This window comes from Saimiri boliviensis, chromosome 6 (genome assembly GCF_048565385.1).
Source record: "Saimiri boliviensis isolate mSaiBol1 chromosome 6, mSaiBol1.pri, whole genome shotgun sequence".
Taxonomy (NCBI): domain Eukaryota; kingdom Metazoa; phylum Chordata; class Mammalia; order Primates; family Cebidae; genus Saimiri; species Saimiri boliviensis.
The window spans coordinates 60924140-60942358 of record NC_133454.1 but is presented as its reverse complement, the minus strand read 5'-3'; the positions used below and the strand labels follow the sequence as shown (position 1 = coordinate 60942358).

The 18219-nt window shown below is 40.4% G+C and overlaps 2 protein-coding genes across 7 annotated transcripts in view; both read right to left on the bottom strand.

The window, feature by feature from the left end:
• Positions 1–13387, bottom strand: part of CHEK1 (checkpoint kinase 1) — a 39896-nt gene extending 26509 nt beyond the window's left edge. The window contains exons 1-5 of one of the 6 annotated variants that reach the window (XM_074400809.1): positions 12798–13387; positions 5414–5498; positions 4403–4626; positions 2948–3012; positions 2784–2853 (exon numbers count right to left, since the gene is read on the bottom strand). In XM_074400809.1, coding sequence (XP_074256910.1) covers positions 2784–2853; positions 2948–3012; positions 4403–4626; positions 5414–5478 — 424 coding nt within the window. In that variant the 5' untranslated portion in view covers positions 5479–5498; positions 12798–13387. Of the gene's footprint in view, positions 1–2783; positions 2854–2947; positions 3013–4402; positions 4627–5413; positions 5499–5760; positions 6161–6186; positions 6384–7386; positions 7455–12797 lie in introns of those variants that run through there. The other 5 variants (XM_074400813.1, XM_074400811.1, XM_074400810.1 and 2 more) reach the window with 5 other exon arrangements.
• Positions 13388–13482: 95 nt separating this feature from the next.
• Positions 13483–18219, bottom strand: part of STT3A (STT3 oligosaccharyltransferase complex catalytic subunit A) — a 30882-nt gene continuing 26145 nt past the window's right edge. The window contains exons 16-18 of the mRNA XM_003923538.4: positions 16301–16489; positions 14428–14543; positions 13483–13774 (exon numbers count right to left, since the gene is read on the bottom strand). Of these exons, the coding sequence (XP_003923587.1) occupies positions 13736–13774; positions 14428–14543; positions 16301–16489 (344 nt within the window). The 3' untranslated portion in view covers positions 13483–13735. The remainder of the gene's footprint in view (positions 13775–14427; positions 14544–16300; positions 16490–18219) is intronic.

The window sequence follows — 18219 nt, the reverse complement described above, 5'->3', positions numbered from 1 at the left end:
TTAGAAGGTAGCTAATGTGATTACCTTTTTCTTTTCTTTTCTTTTCTTTTCTTTTCTTTTCTTTTCTTTTCAGAATGGTCTCACTCTGTTGCCAAGGCTGGAGTGTAGGGTGTGATCATGGCTTACTGTAGCCTTGACCTCCTAGGTTGAAGTAATCAATCCTCCTGCTTCAGCCTCTCAAGTGGCTGGGATTCCAGGTATGTACCACCATGCCTAGCTAATGTTTCCTTTAATTTTTCATAAAGACAGGGTCTATATTGTCCAGATTGATCTCAAACTCCTAGGACCAAGCCATCTTCCTGCCTCAGCCTCATGAAGTGCTGGGATTATAGGCATGGGCTACCGCACCCAGCTGATTATCTTTTTAACAGCTATTTATGACACTATCTGGACAAACCACCAAGATTGAGTTCCAAATTACTTATGAGTAGTAACCACTTAAAATACTAATGAGTAACTGTAATATTCCTTGGACTTTGTTATGTCTGCAACATAATAGTTATGTTAGAGAACTGCACATAATAAAAGTTAAATTTAGAAATGTGATTAGCTCTTAGAAAAAGAAAGAAAACATATTTGTGATGAAATAAACAGGAGGGTTGATACATGTCTATTTACATTTCATTATAATATTTTATCGAAGAATTTTTGTGTATCTGAATGTTTAAAGCTTTAAATAAACAGAAGGATGTTAAACACTGGTAACATTTTATTTCTTTTTTTAAAAAGATTACTAAATACTAAATAGAAACAAAATATTAACTATATCTTGTATGTTAATACAAGATCTAAAAAATAACAATGTAATAAACAGTCACTCACTTTGGTAAAACAATGTTCTATGTCCTTCGAAATCTGTAAATACTTCCTTAAATACACTCCCTCCCCCACCTTCTTAGAGGTAACCACTATTCTCAATTTGGTTTTATTATGCCCTTGCTTTTCTGTGTGATTTTTTTTCTCCAGGTTTACATCCCTGAACAGTATACTAGATTTACATATTTTTGAACTTTGTATAAGTAGAATCAGACATATAAACTCTTTTGCAACTGTCCCTTTTTGCTCTATAACATTACATACCTGAAATTCATCCATGCCACTGCTTATAGCTATAAGCCATCCATTTCATAATTTACTGATAGACATTTGGGTTATTTACAGTTTTCTCTTATATTAAAACCACTACCACTGAGCATTCTTATATATGAATAATGTTCTATTTTTAAACCAGGTGAATTGATACATGTCTATTTACATTTCTTTATATTATATATAATTTTTGTGTACCTGCATTTCTAAAGTTTTAAATAAAAATAAAGATTTTTTTTTTGAGACAGAGCCTTGCTCTGTCACCCAGGCTGGAGTGCAGTGGCGCAATCTCTGCTCATTGCAACCTCCGTCTCCCAAGTGATGCTCCTGCCTCAGCCTCCTGAGTGGCTAGGACTACAGGCGCGCACTACCACGCCCAACTGATTTTTGTATTTTTAGTAGAGACAGGGTTTCACCATGCTGGTCAGGCTTGTCTCAAACTCCTGACCTCAAGCTCCGCCCACCTGAGCCTCCCAAAGTGCTGGAATTACAGGCGTGAGCTTCCATGCCCGGCAAAAATAAATATTTTTATGTTATATAAACTCAATTTAAAGGGGTAAAAAGTAAAATCCACATGCATATAAGAAAAAAGCATGTTATTGGCTGGGTGTGGTGGTTCATGCCTATAATCCCAGCACTTTGGGAGGCCAAGTCAGGCAGATCACTTGAGGCTAGGAGCTCGAGATCAGCCTGGCCAATATGATAAAACCCCCATCTCCACTAAAAATATAAAAATCAGCTGGGTATGGTGGCTTGGGCTTGTAATCCCAGCTACTCAGGCGGCTAAGGCACGAGAATCACCAGAACCACGGAGGGAGAGGTTGCAGTGAGCCGAGATCATGCCACTACACTCCAGCCTGAGCAATAGAGCAAGACTCTGTTTAAAAAAAAAAAAAAAAAAAAAAAAAGCCGACCATTTGTCAATCACTGTTCTAATACTAAGAATAAAAGCATTAAACCAGGCTACTGCCTCATAGTTGACATTTCTATTTTGATTCTGATCGTACAAGTTAAAGCCTTCACTATCCATCCTTGTCAATTTGATGGCACCCATAAAATATAACTAAATGTCTTATGTATTTATCCAAGTCATACATAAAAAAGAGTGAAAAGGACAAGACTAAGGTCCAGGGTATTCCATAGGAACTTCCCTTTATTAATCCATTGAAGAATTATTTTAAACTGTTCTTGGCCAGGCACGATAGCGCACACCTCTAATGTCAACACTTTGGGAGGCTAAGGCCAGTAAATAGCTTGAGTCCAGGAGTTCAAGACTAGCCTGGGCAACAAAGGAAAATCCCCATCTCTACAAAAAATTAAAAATTAGCCAGGCATGGTGGCACCTGCCTGTGGTTGGTCCTAGCTACTCGGGAAGCTGAAGTGGTAGGATCACTTGAGCCTGGGAGGTCAAGACTGCAGTGAGCCAGGATCATAGAGTGCATTCCAGACTGGGCAACAGAGTGAGACCCTTATATTCTTATACATAAAGTGAGCTAGCCTTGCACCTAAGTCAGATTTCTCTACTTTATTTGCAATTGTATTGCATAATGAGACTTGGGATTTCCAAATATACTAAGTCTCCAAAATTTCCTTGATTTTTCAGATTTTGTCTTGAAATTCCAGTAACGCAAAAGACTTGATTTTACTTGTATAATAAAATAATTTAGATACCAGTGACAAAATGTTAAACTTACCCCTTTCATCCAATAGAAGATTTTCTGGTTTAATATCCCTGTGAGTTATTCCAATACCATGCAGATAAACCTAAGAGGGAGGCAGAAAGAAACACACCAGAATTTGGTAATGTAATTTACTCTTACTAATTTTAAGTAAAAGGGAAAGAGACAACTATACCTACCACCCCTGCCATGAGTTGATGGAAGAACCTCTGAGCATCTTGTTCCGGCATGCCTATGTCTGGCTCTAAAACAATTATGAAAGTTAGTTTACTGAATAAATATAATCAGGTAGTAACCATATAGCCTCTTAATTTGAAGCTTAGACATTATGAATGTACTTAAGCAAACAAAATCAAATGCCAACAAACAATTCAGAAGTCCACTAGCAGATACAGGGTTTAACTCACACATCCACCTTAGATGGCAAAACTAATATCACAGGAAAAATATAAAGAGAAAACCAACGTCCAGATCAAGAATGCAAGCCATGCCTTAAAAGCCCCTCTTCTAAGGCCCCTGCTTCCTCTTATACTAACACTGCTTTATTTAGTATCCTTTAAATTCTCCCCTTTTTCTTCTAAACGCTATGCTAATATTTTTTTCATTCCTGAAATATGCCAAGGGAGGTCTGGGCAAATCTAAGCCAATTACACTAAATATTTTTACAGATTATACTTTTCATTATTTAACTTTTTTTAAAGAGATAAGGTCTCGCTCTTTCACCCAGGCTGGAAGGCGGGAGTGCCCTTGCGTGAGATCACAACTCACTGTAACCTGGAACTCTTGAGCTCAAGCGATCCTTCTGCCTCAGCCTCCTCAGTAGCTAGGATTACAGGCATGTACCACCACACCTGGCTCAGATTTAAACATCATATAGTCTCACACTACAAAGCCACTAATGCCTGTGAAGTCATTCATGAAACACAGTTTTATTATAAAAGTTCTTTTATCAGTTTTTTATACTTTGATCTCTCTCATTAACTCCATTTCTTTTACCCTCAATTCTCCCGAGTCACGCTGCAGATCCTATTACCTGTATCAGTTTTTAATTGTTAATACAATAGCTTTAAATTATAAATTTAGATCCACAGATTTATTTTATGTACTTCTCACTGTTCTGTAATATCAATCCTTTAATTCTACAAAGATTATGTATTAATAGCAAACACAGAATTTACTTAACATACAAAAAGCAATCCTAGAAAATTCTCAATTATTTCATGTAAACCAGAAGGAAACAACATGCTATGATTTTAGATCTGTAAATACATACAATGATTTCATGTAACTAAAATATCTACAAAGAAAAAAATTGTATAGGCAATACGTTACATTTAGGATACAGTGCATTTATGATGTGCCATAAAAACTACAGTTTGTCACTCTTAAATTGTTTAAGACACCAATCTTAATCAAAATCACTTAAATAACTTGGGAAAGGAGTTTTCTTTCATTGACTCTAAATATGCTTTTATTATTAATACCAGTTTGAAAAATTCTTTAAAAATAATTTATTCCAATTTCACCGTTGCATGAGCAATTCTGAAAGGCCAATGACCTAACAGCATACCCAAGATTTAAAAAACAAATTTAAAAACTTGTTTAGAATAATTATCTTAAATTTTTTTCCATACCTATTCTGTCAAAAAGCTCTCCTCCACTACAGTACTCCAGAAATAAATACTGGATATTGCCTTCTCTCCGGTGACCATAGAATTTTACAACGTTTTCGTGATTTAGCATTTTATTGATACAGATCTCTTTCTTAATATTTTCGGGACAGTCTACAGCACGCTTCATATCTACAATCTTCACTGCGACTGCTTCTTCAGTTATTCTATTCACAGCAAGTTGAACTCTAAAAAGGAAAAGAGTTTTAACATTACAAAATTCCATTTCTTCTAAAACTTCCAAAGGTTATACATGACCCATCTAAAACTATTTTACCTTTATTAATTTCTCCACAAGGGAGAAACCAAGAAAATGGTTTCTGCTATGTTCGCAACAGACACTACTCCTTTTTGAAATGTGAAATACAATATCTAACACTCCAAAGACGTCCTTATGCTGTCACACAAGTCATTTAATAAACACTTCATAAAATAGATTGAGGTAATTCTAAGCCACATCACACATTTATATGTTCTACTCATATACTTTTAAGAATATTAATCCCATACTATATGTGCCTGTGTAATGGACTGTTCTAAGCATCTATGGGGCAGATACTATTATTGCCATCCTAAAGATGGCAAAGGGTAAATACACAGTGACATTAGAAAGCTTGCCTAAGATCACAAAACAACGACCAGTTTGTGATAGAGCAAGGATCTGAAACCAAGCAGGCAATCTCCGGGGTCTGCTCATTTGCTCAATTAACCACAAAGCTTAAACCCTGAGAAACAATTTGTGGGCACGGAAACAATAACTTCGTGTCCCTTCCAGCTCTTTACAAAGAAAACTTTAAAAAAAAAAAAAGGGGGGGGGGAGAAAAAAATATTAATCCTAGCAAACCACTGTGTAACTATAGTTGCCAAAAGCCTTGGATCTAAAACATCTACTCACCAAGTCACCAGAGTATTAGACTCCAAAACGGTGAATATGCAGACAGAAAACAAAGGCAAGGTAAAAGAACTCAAACTCACTCTCCATAGGCACCTTCTCCCAGGGTTTGCACCAAGTCCCAGTCTTCCACAAAGGGCACTGCCATGATTCCACGGAGCACCTCGGCTGTAAAAGGCAGGAATCCAGAAAAGACGGAAGGCTAGCGTAAAACCACCTGTGAAGCCTCTGCGTCCCGCCTCTCCCCAGGATTCCCCACGAGCAATAACAGCTCTTGCCTTCCCCTTATATCTCATCCACATTTATCCAAGTCTTTCAACCACGAGCAACTATTCTAAACGTGGGCATTTTGTCGTGTAAATCACAATCGCTTTTCATGCCACGCACACCCCAGGTTGAAATTCTGCCCTCAAGCCTAGAGGAAATTAACCGTTGCGGTGAAGAAGTAGTGGACACATGCTTTCTGGTGAACGACTGGCGAAAGCGGTAGGAGAGGTGGGGGTCTGCGGAAAAGAGTAAGGGGATATAGGCGGCGGAACAGGGCAGAAGACGCCGCGGTAGCGCCTCCACCCAATTGCTCAGTTACAATTCCCATCCCCATCCACACCCCACCCGTCCCAGACGCCGGGGCGGGGCCAGACTGCCCCTAGAGGAGGAATAAAGGCTGGGACCCAGAAGGACGGCGCCTAAACTCCAGGGGTTCCTAGCCAGCAGCGGGTTAGTCCCTTCTCCCCGCCTACTCCCCCCACCCGGACAACGGGAACCTCCGGGTACCACATTTCTCCACCCTACAAAACCGCCCCTCCGCAGGAGTTTCTCCAATCCCCTGCGCTAGTCAATGCTAACTTTCTCCCACCTTGCCCGTCTCACTAATCTAGACCGCGAACTCCTTCTTTAGAATCTTTTCCTACCCTACCGGCCGCCCTTCGTCACCGGGCTGTCCTTTGCCCACTAGTGCAGGAACCCAGATGCAGCGTTTTTCCCGCCAAAACTTGCTGCCGCAAACGCGCGCACCCGTGCCGTAAAGCAGGACAGCGCGCTTTAACGTGTCCCGCCCCTCTGGGGCTCGGCTGCTCTTAAAGACTGATGGTGAGAGGTTGCCGCTCCCGCCTAGGGTTGCTTTGCAGTCGGGGAGAGATCCTGGCTGAAGAGATTTAAGGACGGCGGACCGCGTCGGCGCGAATTGAGCTCTGGGCCCAAATATGAAGTGGCATCCGGTGTGTGCGGCTCGGCTGGGCCGTGCTCGAGCACTGCTGGGCGGAGCCGAGGCCTGCACGCCGAGGGAGCGCGCGACCGACCGCGCTGCGCTGCCAGGCGGGGCTGCGGGCGTCGCTCCTGGCCGCACTGGATCTGAGAGGCGGCACCGCCACCTGCTTGAGGCCACCAGCCTGCGACAGGACTGTGAAGATCACGGTCAGGGGGTGCTGCAGAGTGCTTTGTAAACTTCAGCGTGCGGTACCCCTGGTGTGGGAGCCGAGAAACTAGCAGCAGCTGCTGAGAGCAACTCCCGGTAGGGAGCCAGAGGCATCGGAATGACGACACACGTTGTGTGTGTGGCGTGGGAAGTTTTCCAGAGAAAGGAAGCAGTTTATTTTGGAACTTGAGGTCAAGTCGGGATAACCGATTTTGCTTTTTTCTGTGCACCGGCTCCAAAACCAAAGTTCAGCCCAGCCTTTTTGGAGGAAGACCATCTGCTTAGCTTAGTTCTACAGACTTTCATTCTTACAGGCGGGGAGAGCCAAGGTAAATTTTACAATGCAAATTTAAAAGCGGCGTACAGGAAGTAAATTCTGAGGAAACAAGACTCGAGAACAAAATAGGAAGAACTGAAATAGGTATTCCCTGACGGTAAACTAGACCGGAGCTCGAGGCACAGGCAAGATAATCTCCATACGTTCTCCAGTACTGGCCGGCGCAGTGGCTCCTGCCTGTCATTCCAGCACTTTGGGAAGGCAAGGCAGGAGAATGGCTTGAAGCCAGGACCAACCTGGCCAACACAGTGAAACCACATCTCTACTAAAAATACAAAAAACTAGATCGGCGTGTTGGTGCACACCTGTAATCCACCTACTCGGGAGGGTGAAGCAGGAGAATCGCTTGAATCCGGCAGGCGGAGGTTGCGATAAGCCGAGATGGCGCCATTGCACTCAGCCTGGGCAACAAGAGCAAAACTCCGTCTCAAAAAAAAAAAAAAAAAGGAATTAGCTGGGCTTCGTGGTGTGTTACTGTAGCCCTAGCTACTTGGGAGGCTGAGGAGTTTCAGTCTGGGAGTTAGACGTTAACGAGCTATGATAGCTATGATGCTACTATTGCACTCTAGCCTAGGCAACAGCATGATTCTGTAGGAAAAAAATACATACATATATATATATATATATATATATATATATATATATATATTTAGCGTGTGTGTGTGTGTGTGTGTGTGTGTGTAGTCCTTAAGACTGGGCCGAATACAGGCACTCAGCATAACTACTATAATAGTAACAAAGTAAAACAAGTATAAAATGTTACTCAAGGCCAGACGCCGTGGCTCACACCTGTAATCCCAGCACTTTAGGAGGCTGAGGGGGGTGGATCACCTGAAGTAAGGAGTTCAAGACCAGCCTGGCCAACATGGCAAAACCCCGTCTCTACTAAAAATACAAAAATTAGTTGGGCATGATGGCGGGTACCTGTAATGGCAGCTACCAAGCAAGTGGAGGTTGCAGTGAGCCTAGATGGAGCCACTGCACTCCAGCCTGGGTGACAGAGCAAGACTCCGTCTCAAAAACAAAACAAAACAAAACACATTTATTTTAAAGAAGCAAAGTGAAGAACAAAAATCAAGGAAAAAATTCTTAAAATGCTTATGTGTATAGTTTTGAATCATGACATCACAGATTAGTCTTCACATAATTTTTTAAAAGTTTGTTGTTTTTGCAAACGGTGTATTGCTGTCACCCAGGCTGGAGTGCAATTGGGCAGTCTTAGCTCAATTGCAGTCTTGAACTCCAGGGCTCAAGTGATCCTCCTACCTCAGCATCTCAAGTCGCTGGGATTATAGAAGTCAGCCACAGGGCCTGGTATAACAATAAAAATAAAAGTAAGTTTTAAAATCATTTATCCCATTTTCTCTTGTTTCCTCACTGTGTGCTGAAAACAAAGAATATGAAAAAGAGGAAGACCTGCAAAATTCCTGTGTCTGATGGAGTCTTTTTAGCCTAAAAAAAAAAAAAAGATTTGCAGATTCCAGCAGATTACCAGTTAGAATATAAGGAAATAGCCTCTATTCCCTTCTGAAGGCTTACTAAAATATTTTTATAGTAAAGGATACCAACATTTAAAAGAACCCAAGAGAACAAAGTATGAGACACATTTTGGAAAGTAGAAAGCCTTTAGATAAAAGTTAATGAAGATGAATCCCAAAACTACCAATAGAAAGCAGAGTTAACATCACAGAACGCTCAAAAAGCTCAAGTTGAACTGGTGACACCAGGTAACTGAAGGTGGAGGTAAGAATGGGGCTAAAAGGGATAGGTTTAAAGACTGCATAAAAAGTAAATGGATCACTGTATCCTTTTCCTTTCTATATAACCAAGGAACTGTCCCTCCCCAAAGCTAGTACAAGATACAAGAGGATAAATGCATAGTATGTGAACTGGAGATCATGAGGCACAATTAAAAGCTTGGACACCTTACTGAAAATGGAGGGATTAAGTTTTATCCACTGAAAGTTGACCCTGTAAAACTTCTTTCCCTCCTCCACAGTTAGTTGATTGCCTGGCTTACATCCTTGAGTAAGAGAATATACAAGCCTTCTCAAGGGAATCTTACCTACGTAAAAGAAAAAAAAAATCTAAAAATATCAGTATTGTGGATTTCCCAATATAACAGCCAGCCAGATCACGGTAGATTGAAACACACATCATTAATCCCCATTTGCCCCCTACAGACAGACCTTTCAATTAGCTTTTTAGGGTCCCACTTTTTTTTTTTTTTTTTGAGACAGTCTTGCTGTCACCCAGGTTGGAGTGCAGTGGCATGATCGCTGCTCACTGCACCCTCCGCCTCTTGGGTTCAAGTGATTCTTATGCCTCAGCCTCCCCAGTAGCTGGGATTACAGGTGTGCACCACCATACCCAGCTAATTTTTCTATTTTTAGTAGAGACAGGGTTTTGCCATGTTGGCAAGGCTGGTCTTGAACTCCTGGCCTCAAGTGATCTGCCTGCCTCCACCTCCCAAAGTACAGGGATTACAGGTGTGAGCCACTGTACCAAGCCTAGGGTCCCACTCTAAAAGAGGAGTAGACCACCAAGAATTTGAGAAAGTCTTTAATATGAAAGACATAAAGGAATAGTCAGCAACAAAAAACCCCAACCCCTCTGGACATTAAAAATATAGAAGAAGCTATTTTAAATAGATTAGAAAATAAAGTTTAGGACATCTCAGAGAAGGAAGAAGATACAAAATAGAAGAGTAAATATATGACCATTAGGAGATAAATTCAGGAAGTTTACCATCCAAATAACTACTTTTCAGGAAAAAAAGGGTTGGGATTTCCATCCTCTTTCCCCTCTTAATATCTTGCATATATGATGCAAGAATATTTTCCAGAACTAAGGAACTTGACTTTGCATACATAAAATTCCAAACTGCCCAGCACAATAGGTAACTCACTCAAGACACAACATTGGGAAATTTTCAAAACATTGTAAAGAGAAGATCCTAATAGGTCTGGGTTGAAGGTGAGAAGGAACGGATATATTAAAAAAAAATTGGAATAGCATTACATTTCTTAACATATGGAACACAGAAAACAATGGGTCAATGCCTTCCTAGTCCTAAGGAAAAATCATTCCCAATCTAGAATTCTGTACCCAATCAACCTATCAATGGAGTATAGGACAAGAGATATGAAAGGTTCTCAAGAAATTTACCTCTCACACACATTTTCTCAGAAAAGCATTTAAAGGTGACAAATCAAGAAAGAAGTCAGGAAATTAACACACAATATGACAATGAAAAGATGCATCAACCCAAGAGGTGTGCAGCAAACCTGGAGAGTAAACCAATCCTAACGGAACATGAAGATATCTCTAAGAAAATGCTCAAAGTGTCTGAACAAACTAAAAGGAAGCTGGCCTAAAAGAAGGAGAATATGGGGACAAATCAGTGGCAAGTACAAAAAAGAAATGAAAAACTCCATTTAAAAAGTTATGCAGGAGGCCGGGCATGATGGCTCACGCCTGTAATCCCAACACTTAGGGAGGCCGAGGTGGGCGGACTGCCTGAGCTCAGGAGTTGGCAACCAGCCTAGGCAACACGGTGAACCCTGTCTCCACTAAAATACAAAAAAAAATTAGCCGGGCTTGGCTGCGTGTGCCTGAAGTCTCAGCTACTAGGGAGGCTGAGACGGAAGAATTGCTTTAACCTGGAGGCGGAGGTTGTAGTGAGCCGAGATGGTGCCACTGCATTCCAGCTTGGGCAACAGAGCGAGACTTCATCTCAAAAAAAAAAAAAAAAAAAAAATATGCAGGAAAGTAGTAATAGTAAATAAACTACATGGCCTAGTTGTGAATAGCCATAAGGCAAAATACAAATCTAACCTAAATTTTAACTATAATAGAACTAAATTGAATAATAAATAGAATCATGACAACAGAAAAATAACTATTAGAACTATAGGCCGGGTGCAATTGCTCACACACACCTATAATCCCAGCACTTTGGGAGGCCAAGGTGGGTGGATCACCTAAGGCCAGGAGTTTTAGACCAGCCTGGCCAACATGGCAAAACCCCATCTCTACTAATAACATAAAAATTAACTAGGTGTGGTGGCATATGCCTGTAATCCCAGTTATTTGGGAAGCTGAGGCAGGAGAACTGCTTGAACCTGGGGGGCGGGGGTTGCAGTGAGCCAAAATGATGCCACTGTATTCCAGCCTAGGTGATAGAGCAAGACTCCTGTCTCAAAAAAAATTTAAAAACTGTAATAGATGGCACAAATACATATGTCCATAGAAGTAATGGGATGGTGAGAAAGCTAACTCTATAGTTTCCATACCACAGATTCTACACGATGCCTAAAATTAAAATACCAAAACAGAAAAATAAAGCAAGCTGTTTATGATATGAAAGTAATGTGAGAATTAGAGTTTAAAGTGGTTGCCTCTCGGGAGCAGAAAACATCATCGCTGCCTTTTAGAATTGATTTTTTTTTTTTTTTTTTTTTTTTTCTGAGACAGGGTCTCACTTTGTCTCCCAGGCTGGAGTGCATGTGGTCTTGGCTCACTGCAACCTCCGCCTCCCAGGCACAAGGAATCTTCCCACCTCAGCCTTTCCAGTAGCTGGGACTAGAGGCACGTGCCACCATGCCCGGCTACCTTTGGTATTTTTTTGTAGAGATGGGATTTTGCCATGTTCCCCAGGCTGGTCTTGAACTCCTGGGTTCAAGTGATCCGCATACTTAAGCCTCCCAAAGTGCTAGGATTACAGGCATGAGCCACTGCACCTGGCCTAGATTTGAGTTTTTCATATTAAGTACACAGTAACATTCAAAATGAAAAGGACACTTTTTAAAAAGATAGCTTCATGTAGCCTAGACAGTAACAAAATTCAGATCCTCAGAGCAACAACTGTAGTGACAAGTTAAAAGGTTATGCTATTTATAGTATAAAGGAAGATCAATAATTTCTGATATTACTCATATTGATAAATAATTCAGAATAACCTCTTCCACTAAGGATGAATTCTTTACGTAAGTCAAGTAATGTATTTACATATAGTAAATAAAATGTTAAATCGAAATCTCACCCACAGTTGAAGAACATGGTATATAAATTGGTTTGGAAGGCTGAGTTCCCTGGCTATACAAATATATAACAGCATATCCATTAGGAGCACCACTATGACTTATCTAAAAGTTATCTAATTCCTCCTGTTTTCTTAAACGGATAACACTAAATAGTTACCTTTTATTTTATTAATGACTTAGGGTTTATATACATCAATGACATACATGTCATAGGCTCTTTGTCCTAATATTAAATGTCCTCAAGGACCACTGCGCTTTCCAGTTAATTTTTTTTTTTTTTTTTTTAGACAGGGTTTCACTGTCACTCAGGCTGGAGTACAGTGACACAATCACAGTTCACTGTAGCCTCAACCTCCCAGGCCCAAGTGATCTTCCCATCTCAGCCTCTCGAGTAGCTGGGACTACAGGTGCAGACCACCACACCTGGCTAATTTTTATTTTTCATAGAAACAGCATCTCCTTTTGTTGCCCAGGCTTAAAACTTTTTACGAAGTTTCTCCTCTCTTTTTTTGCAGGGAGGCTAGCACTGCTCTCTAGGGATCTGTTACTAGCAATGCTTCCCCTTTTAATTTGTATCTTATTTTGAAAGAGCTTTAAAATTAGGTAATTAAACTTGTTAGCCATATACAATAGTAACACATAGGCTAAGACTAAGGGAGAAAGAAGCTCACCTTTGAATAACCGCAAGAGTTTTTGAGTAAAGAGTCACTCCTTGCATCTGCTTTGGGTTTAAAAAAAAAAAAAAGAAAAAAGGAAGAAAAACTTTAAAAAAAAAAAAAAAAAGTCATTCCTGTGTCATGAATAAGTGAGAGTACTGAAAAACTAAATTTCAAATCGACATGATTATATTTAAGCTGATTAAAAAACACCTACATCAAGCTCTATATATAATGCTGCAAGAGTTTCTTCCTCTCCATTGAGAAACCAATAATTTCACTGTTTGTCTGAGTCTTCAAAACTGCTGATTTATAAAGTCAAAAGAGCATCTAAGGATAAGAGACATTGAGAACAGAGACACAGTAGCAACAAACCTGCCTTTCTAGCCCAGAAAGGCACTCCTCTAGCACTCTTCTGGTCCCACAAACACTTATTCATTCAATAAAAATTTATTGAGCCATGCTGTTTGCAAAGAATTGTACTAGGTGTTGCAATGCAAAGAGTATGACAAAACTGTCTGTAGATGGAGGATCTGAATTGGTCTTTGATACTTTCCTGATACGAGAGAGAAAGAAGTCCCTATTTGGCTAATTTAGGGAGCTAAGAGAATGGACAAGGTCTGCTTATGTCCTTCTGGCAGATCAGCATAAGCTTTTTGTCTTCCTCAAATCAGTTGTAAGTCAAAACAGATAAGGCACATTTTTTTTAAAAAAAACTCCCCCCTTTAATTGACCAAAGTAAAGCCATGACATTTCATTTGGTAACCTGTTCAGAATTATAAAAATCATTTCATTTGGCCCAGCCCATATTGCCCAGGACAAAACTTCTAGACAATTCTAATGCCATCCAGCTTTGTTCTTATAAACTGCATTAAAAAAAAAAAAAAAAAAAATCTTCAACGTCCTAAATGTGGTGCGCTCAGTGCAAAGCATATCAGAGCCGGATGTGACATTTATGTCCTTGACAAGCCTCGATTATCCAGGTCCTTTACCTGCAACATAAAGAAGTCAGTTTAATGTTTACAATGAGATCAACTTTGGAGAAACTTTCTACTAAAATGGATTCACCCACAGTGGGGTAGGATTATGTTGGGATCTGCAGCCTGGTTTGGGGCTGTGAATAAACAAGCACTGATTAGAGACTAGATTCTCTCTGCTTAGCCTTTTGGAATACCTCTGTGAGGAACAATATTACTGATCCACCCTCCACATAGATCAAGGGTTCTTAATCTTTTCTTATATGAGAGATATACTCCTATGTGGTTCTGTGTGACTCTATATACCATAAGTTCTTCAGAGAGAGAAGAAAATATAGTTTAAAAATATAAATATGTTAACTTTTTCTCTATTTCCTGCACTCCCCCCACCTGTAAGTCTCATAATCACAGAAACATGGTTGAGTCAAGCCCCAGCTGGAAAAATATCACTGCAACAACTGCCAACATCATGGCAGACTGGGATCATCTACTCTCCACGAACAACCTAAAATAAAAAGTAAAATTTTGAGTGGGTTTGCAAGCTACTTTTCAAACACAGATGCCCTGAGAAATTTCCCTATTTGAGAAATATGTGGCCCATTTTATAAGCACTGAAACCAATCTGCAAAAATGAAAGTTGCTTTCTGAGACATACAGCATCTGTTTACCTTGTATATCCTGACCAGCCAATGTTCTGTGGTATACGCTTCCTCCAGGACATCAAGCTCAAAGTCTTTATTCCCAATCTCAGCATTTCGGACACGGTCAAAGCCTGGAGGACGCTCTAAAGAGGGATGAAAAAGAACACACTTCTTTCTACAGTGCTGATTTCCTAGAGAGACAGTATATGGATTCAGTACACCATCTACTGATTGAGTGATCTACTCCTCAGCCTGCATTTTGGTGAGTAGAGCCTGCAAAAAAGGGCATCAAGTAGTAAGGGCAAATCAAGTGTTACCCTAAGTTCTATGCAAGATTATGCTTGGCAGTCAACGTCTTATCTCTGACTTCCAAGGCCCTCTGTTCCTGAGGATTGTCATTCAGAGTCTCTAACACAGTAGCAACCCTTGCATGGATCAGAGAAAAAAAACCTACCAGAAACCAAAGACCTGCATTCATGTCAGAAATTCTCCCTAGTGCAGAACCAAGAAATTGAAGTCAGGAGAGGCTTAACCTAATAAAATAACTCTCAATATCTTCATCTGAAGATATGAAAAGTCACTTTCTCACCCTTTTGTTCCTTTCTTCACTATAATACCCTTAAAGACAAAAGTAATGGTCAAAAGCACAGAATCTGGAGCCAGTCCTCGTCAGTTTGAATCCTGACTCTGCCATTTGTTATGTGACACTGGGCAGTTAAATAACCTATTTGTACCTCAGTTTCATCATATATAAAATAACAGGCCAGATGTGGTGGCTCGCACTTGTAATTCCAGCACTTTAGGAGGCTAAGGTGGGTGGATCACTTGTGATCAGGAGTTTGAGACTAGCCTGGCCAACACGGTGAAACCCTCTCTCTACTAAAAATACCAAAAAAAAAAAAAAAAACACAAAAAAAATTAGCTGGGGATGGTGGAGCACACCTGTAATTCCAGCTACTCAGGGGCTGAGACAGGAGAATCACTTGAACCTGGGAGGTAGAGGCTGCAGTGAGCCGAGATCGCACCACTGCAATCCAGCCTGGGTAACACAGTAAGACCTCATCTCAAAAAAAAAAAAAAAAAAAAAAAGCCGGGCGTGGTGGCTCAAGCCTGTAATCCCAGCACTTTGGGAGGCCGAGGCGGGTGGATCACATGGTCAAGAGGTCGAGACCATCCTGGTCAACATAGTGAAACTCCATCTCTACTAAAAATACAAAAAAAAAAAATTAGCTGGGCATGGTGGCGCGTGCCTGTAATCCCAGGTACTCAGGAAGCTGAGGCAGGAGAATTGCCTGAACCCAGGAGGCGGAGGTTGCGGTGAGCCGAGATTGCGCCATTGCACTCCAGCCTGGGTAACAAGAGCAAAACTCCGTCTCAAAAAAAAAAAAAAAAAGAAAAAAAGGAAAAAAAAATAACAATAGCTGGGTGCAGTAACTCATGTCTGTAATTCCAGTACTTTGAGAGGCCAAGAAAAGAGGACTGCTTGACTTCAGGAGTTCCACACCAGCCTGGGCAACACAGTGAGACCTTGTCTCTACAAAAAGTTTAAACACAGCCAGGCATTGTGGTGTGCACCTTAGTTCCAGCTACTCAAGAGGCTGAGGCAGGAGGACTGCTTGAGCCCTGGAAATCAAGGCTGCAGTGAGCCATGATTGTACCACTGCACTCCAGCCTGGGTGTCAGAGCAAAAACCCTGTCTCAAAAAAATATACAAACAATAAAATTAAAGATAATATGACAATAATATCATCATCTGCCTTTTAGATTGCTGTGAGGATTAAATGAGTTAATAGATACAAGTGCTTGGTATATGGAAAATACTAGTGCTTGGTATATGGAAAATACTGTGTATTAGTAATCAGTGTTATTACTATTGTTATTAATATTATGAATCACTCACTGGCTTCTGTGTAGACTTGTCCAAAGCGGTAGTAACACATCTTGTACATGAGGCAGTTGAGCAGCACTGGAGAACCTTCACGGTCTACACGGAACTCCCCAGTTGGAGTATAGTAGTCATTCTCCTTGATATGTTTGCCTGTATCTGTGCTCCCCCCAATCCGGACCATCCAAAGAAACTTGTTGATATCTAGGGGAAAAAAAAAAATGCTGCATCACAAAGGTTGCTGGAGTTAATGCAGGTTAGTAATTCTAAGAAAATTCCTCAACATTTTTTTAAAGGGGATTGGTATCATTTAATTTGTAAAAATAGCGAGGACAACATATGTAGGCAAGGCATTTTCCTCAAAATATACAACCTTTCCTAAAAATTATTATACTCCTGAAATCCTATGCTATTAGTCCAGACTTAAGCCACAATTGAAATTGGTCCTATAGCTTAGCTAGGCTAAGCTATCACATATAGTAGCAATTAGCTACTATACTTAATTTGGACTAGCCACATTTCAGCTGCTGAGCAGCTGAAATGTGGCTAGTCCAAATTAAGATGTACTGTAAGTATAAAGTTCACACTAGGTAAGTATGAAATACAAACTAGATTTTGAAATCTTAGTCAAAAAAACCCCCAAACACAAAAGTCATATACTGGTTACATGTTAAATAATGTTTTGATATGATTATTCAGTAAAATTATTAAAATTACTTTCACCTGTTTCTTTACACTTATTTTGATGTGACTAATATAAAGCTTAAAATGATAATGTGGTTCCCATTATATTCTATTAGACAGTGGGCAGGACTGATCTAAAGAGGAGCAGCTTCACCAAAAAGGTAGACAAGACATGAGTGTGCTCCTGTTTGACCAACAGTTGCAAAGTTATAGACCTCCAAAGCATGTATATGGGAAGTCAACATTTCTGTGTCAAACACACTCCCATGCTTGATAAATACTGACACTACTATCAACTCGTGATATCTCTTAGAGTTCATCATTCCCTGTATTGCTTCCATAGGCTTTAGGGAAATCAATTGCTACATGTTTCACTGGATGGTTAGTATTAAAAATATTTCTAATCCATTAAAAAAAAAATAAGATTTCTATTGCACTACTGCAAAGAGTTCCAGGAGATATCGCAGTGGTTAGGAACAGACTCTGGATCCAAACTGCCTGAGTTTGAATTCCAGCACTACCAATTCTAGCCAGGTGCCCTTGAGCAAGTTATTTAACCTCTCTGTGCTTCAGTTTCCTTATCTGTCAAATTAGAAAAATAAAGAGTATCTACAACAATAGGGCTGCTATTATGAGTAACGACATGTGAAGCATCTAATAAGTTGTCACATGGTAAAAATCCAATGAAAAATATTACTATCTTTAGGCAGTGTCTGCATTCTTATCTTGATCTTACAAATGGAAAAACTGAGGCACAGAGACTTGACTAGATCACTAAGCCAGAAACAGGAGCAAAAACAAAACCCCAGAACATCAGCTCAGCTATCATAGAGCACTAGTATTGCAGCTGCCCAGAAGGTATGGCTGAAGCATAAAACCCACAAGCTTTATGAATTGAAGACTGGAAATAACAGGAATGGCTGGGTGTGGTGGCTCACACCTGTAATCCTAGCACTTTGGGACGCTGAGGTAGGAGAATCGCTTGAGCACAGGAGTTCGAGACTAGCCTGGGCAACGCGGTGAAGTCTAATCTCTACAAAACTTAGCTGGCCATGGTGATGTGAGCCTATAGTACCAGCTACTCAGGAGGCTGAGGTGAGAAGATCACTTGAGCAGGGGAAGAATATGCTGCAGTGAGCAGAGATCATGCCACTGAACTCCAGCCTGGATGACAAAGTGAAAACCTGTCTCAAAAATAATAATAATGATGATGATGATGATGATAGGAACTGCATGAAGGACAGCTCATT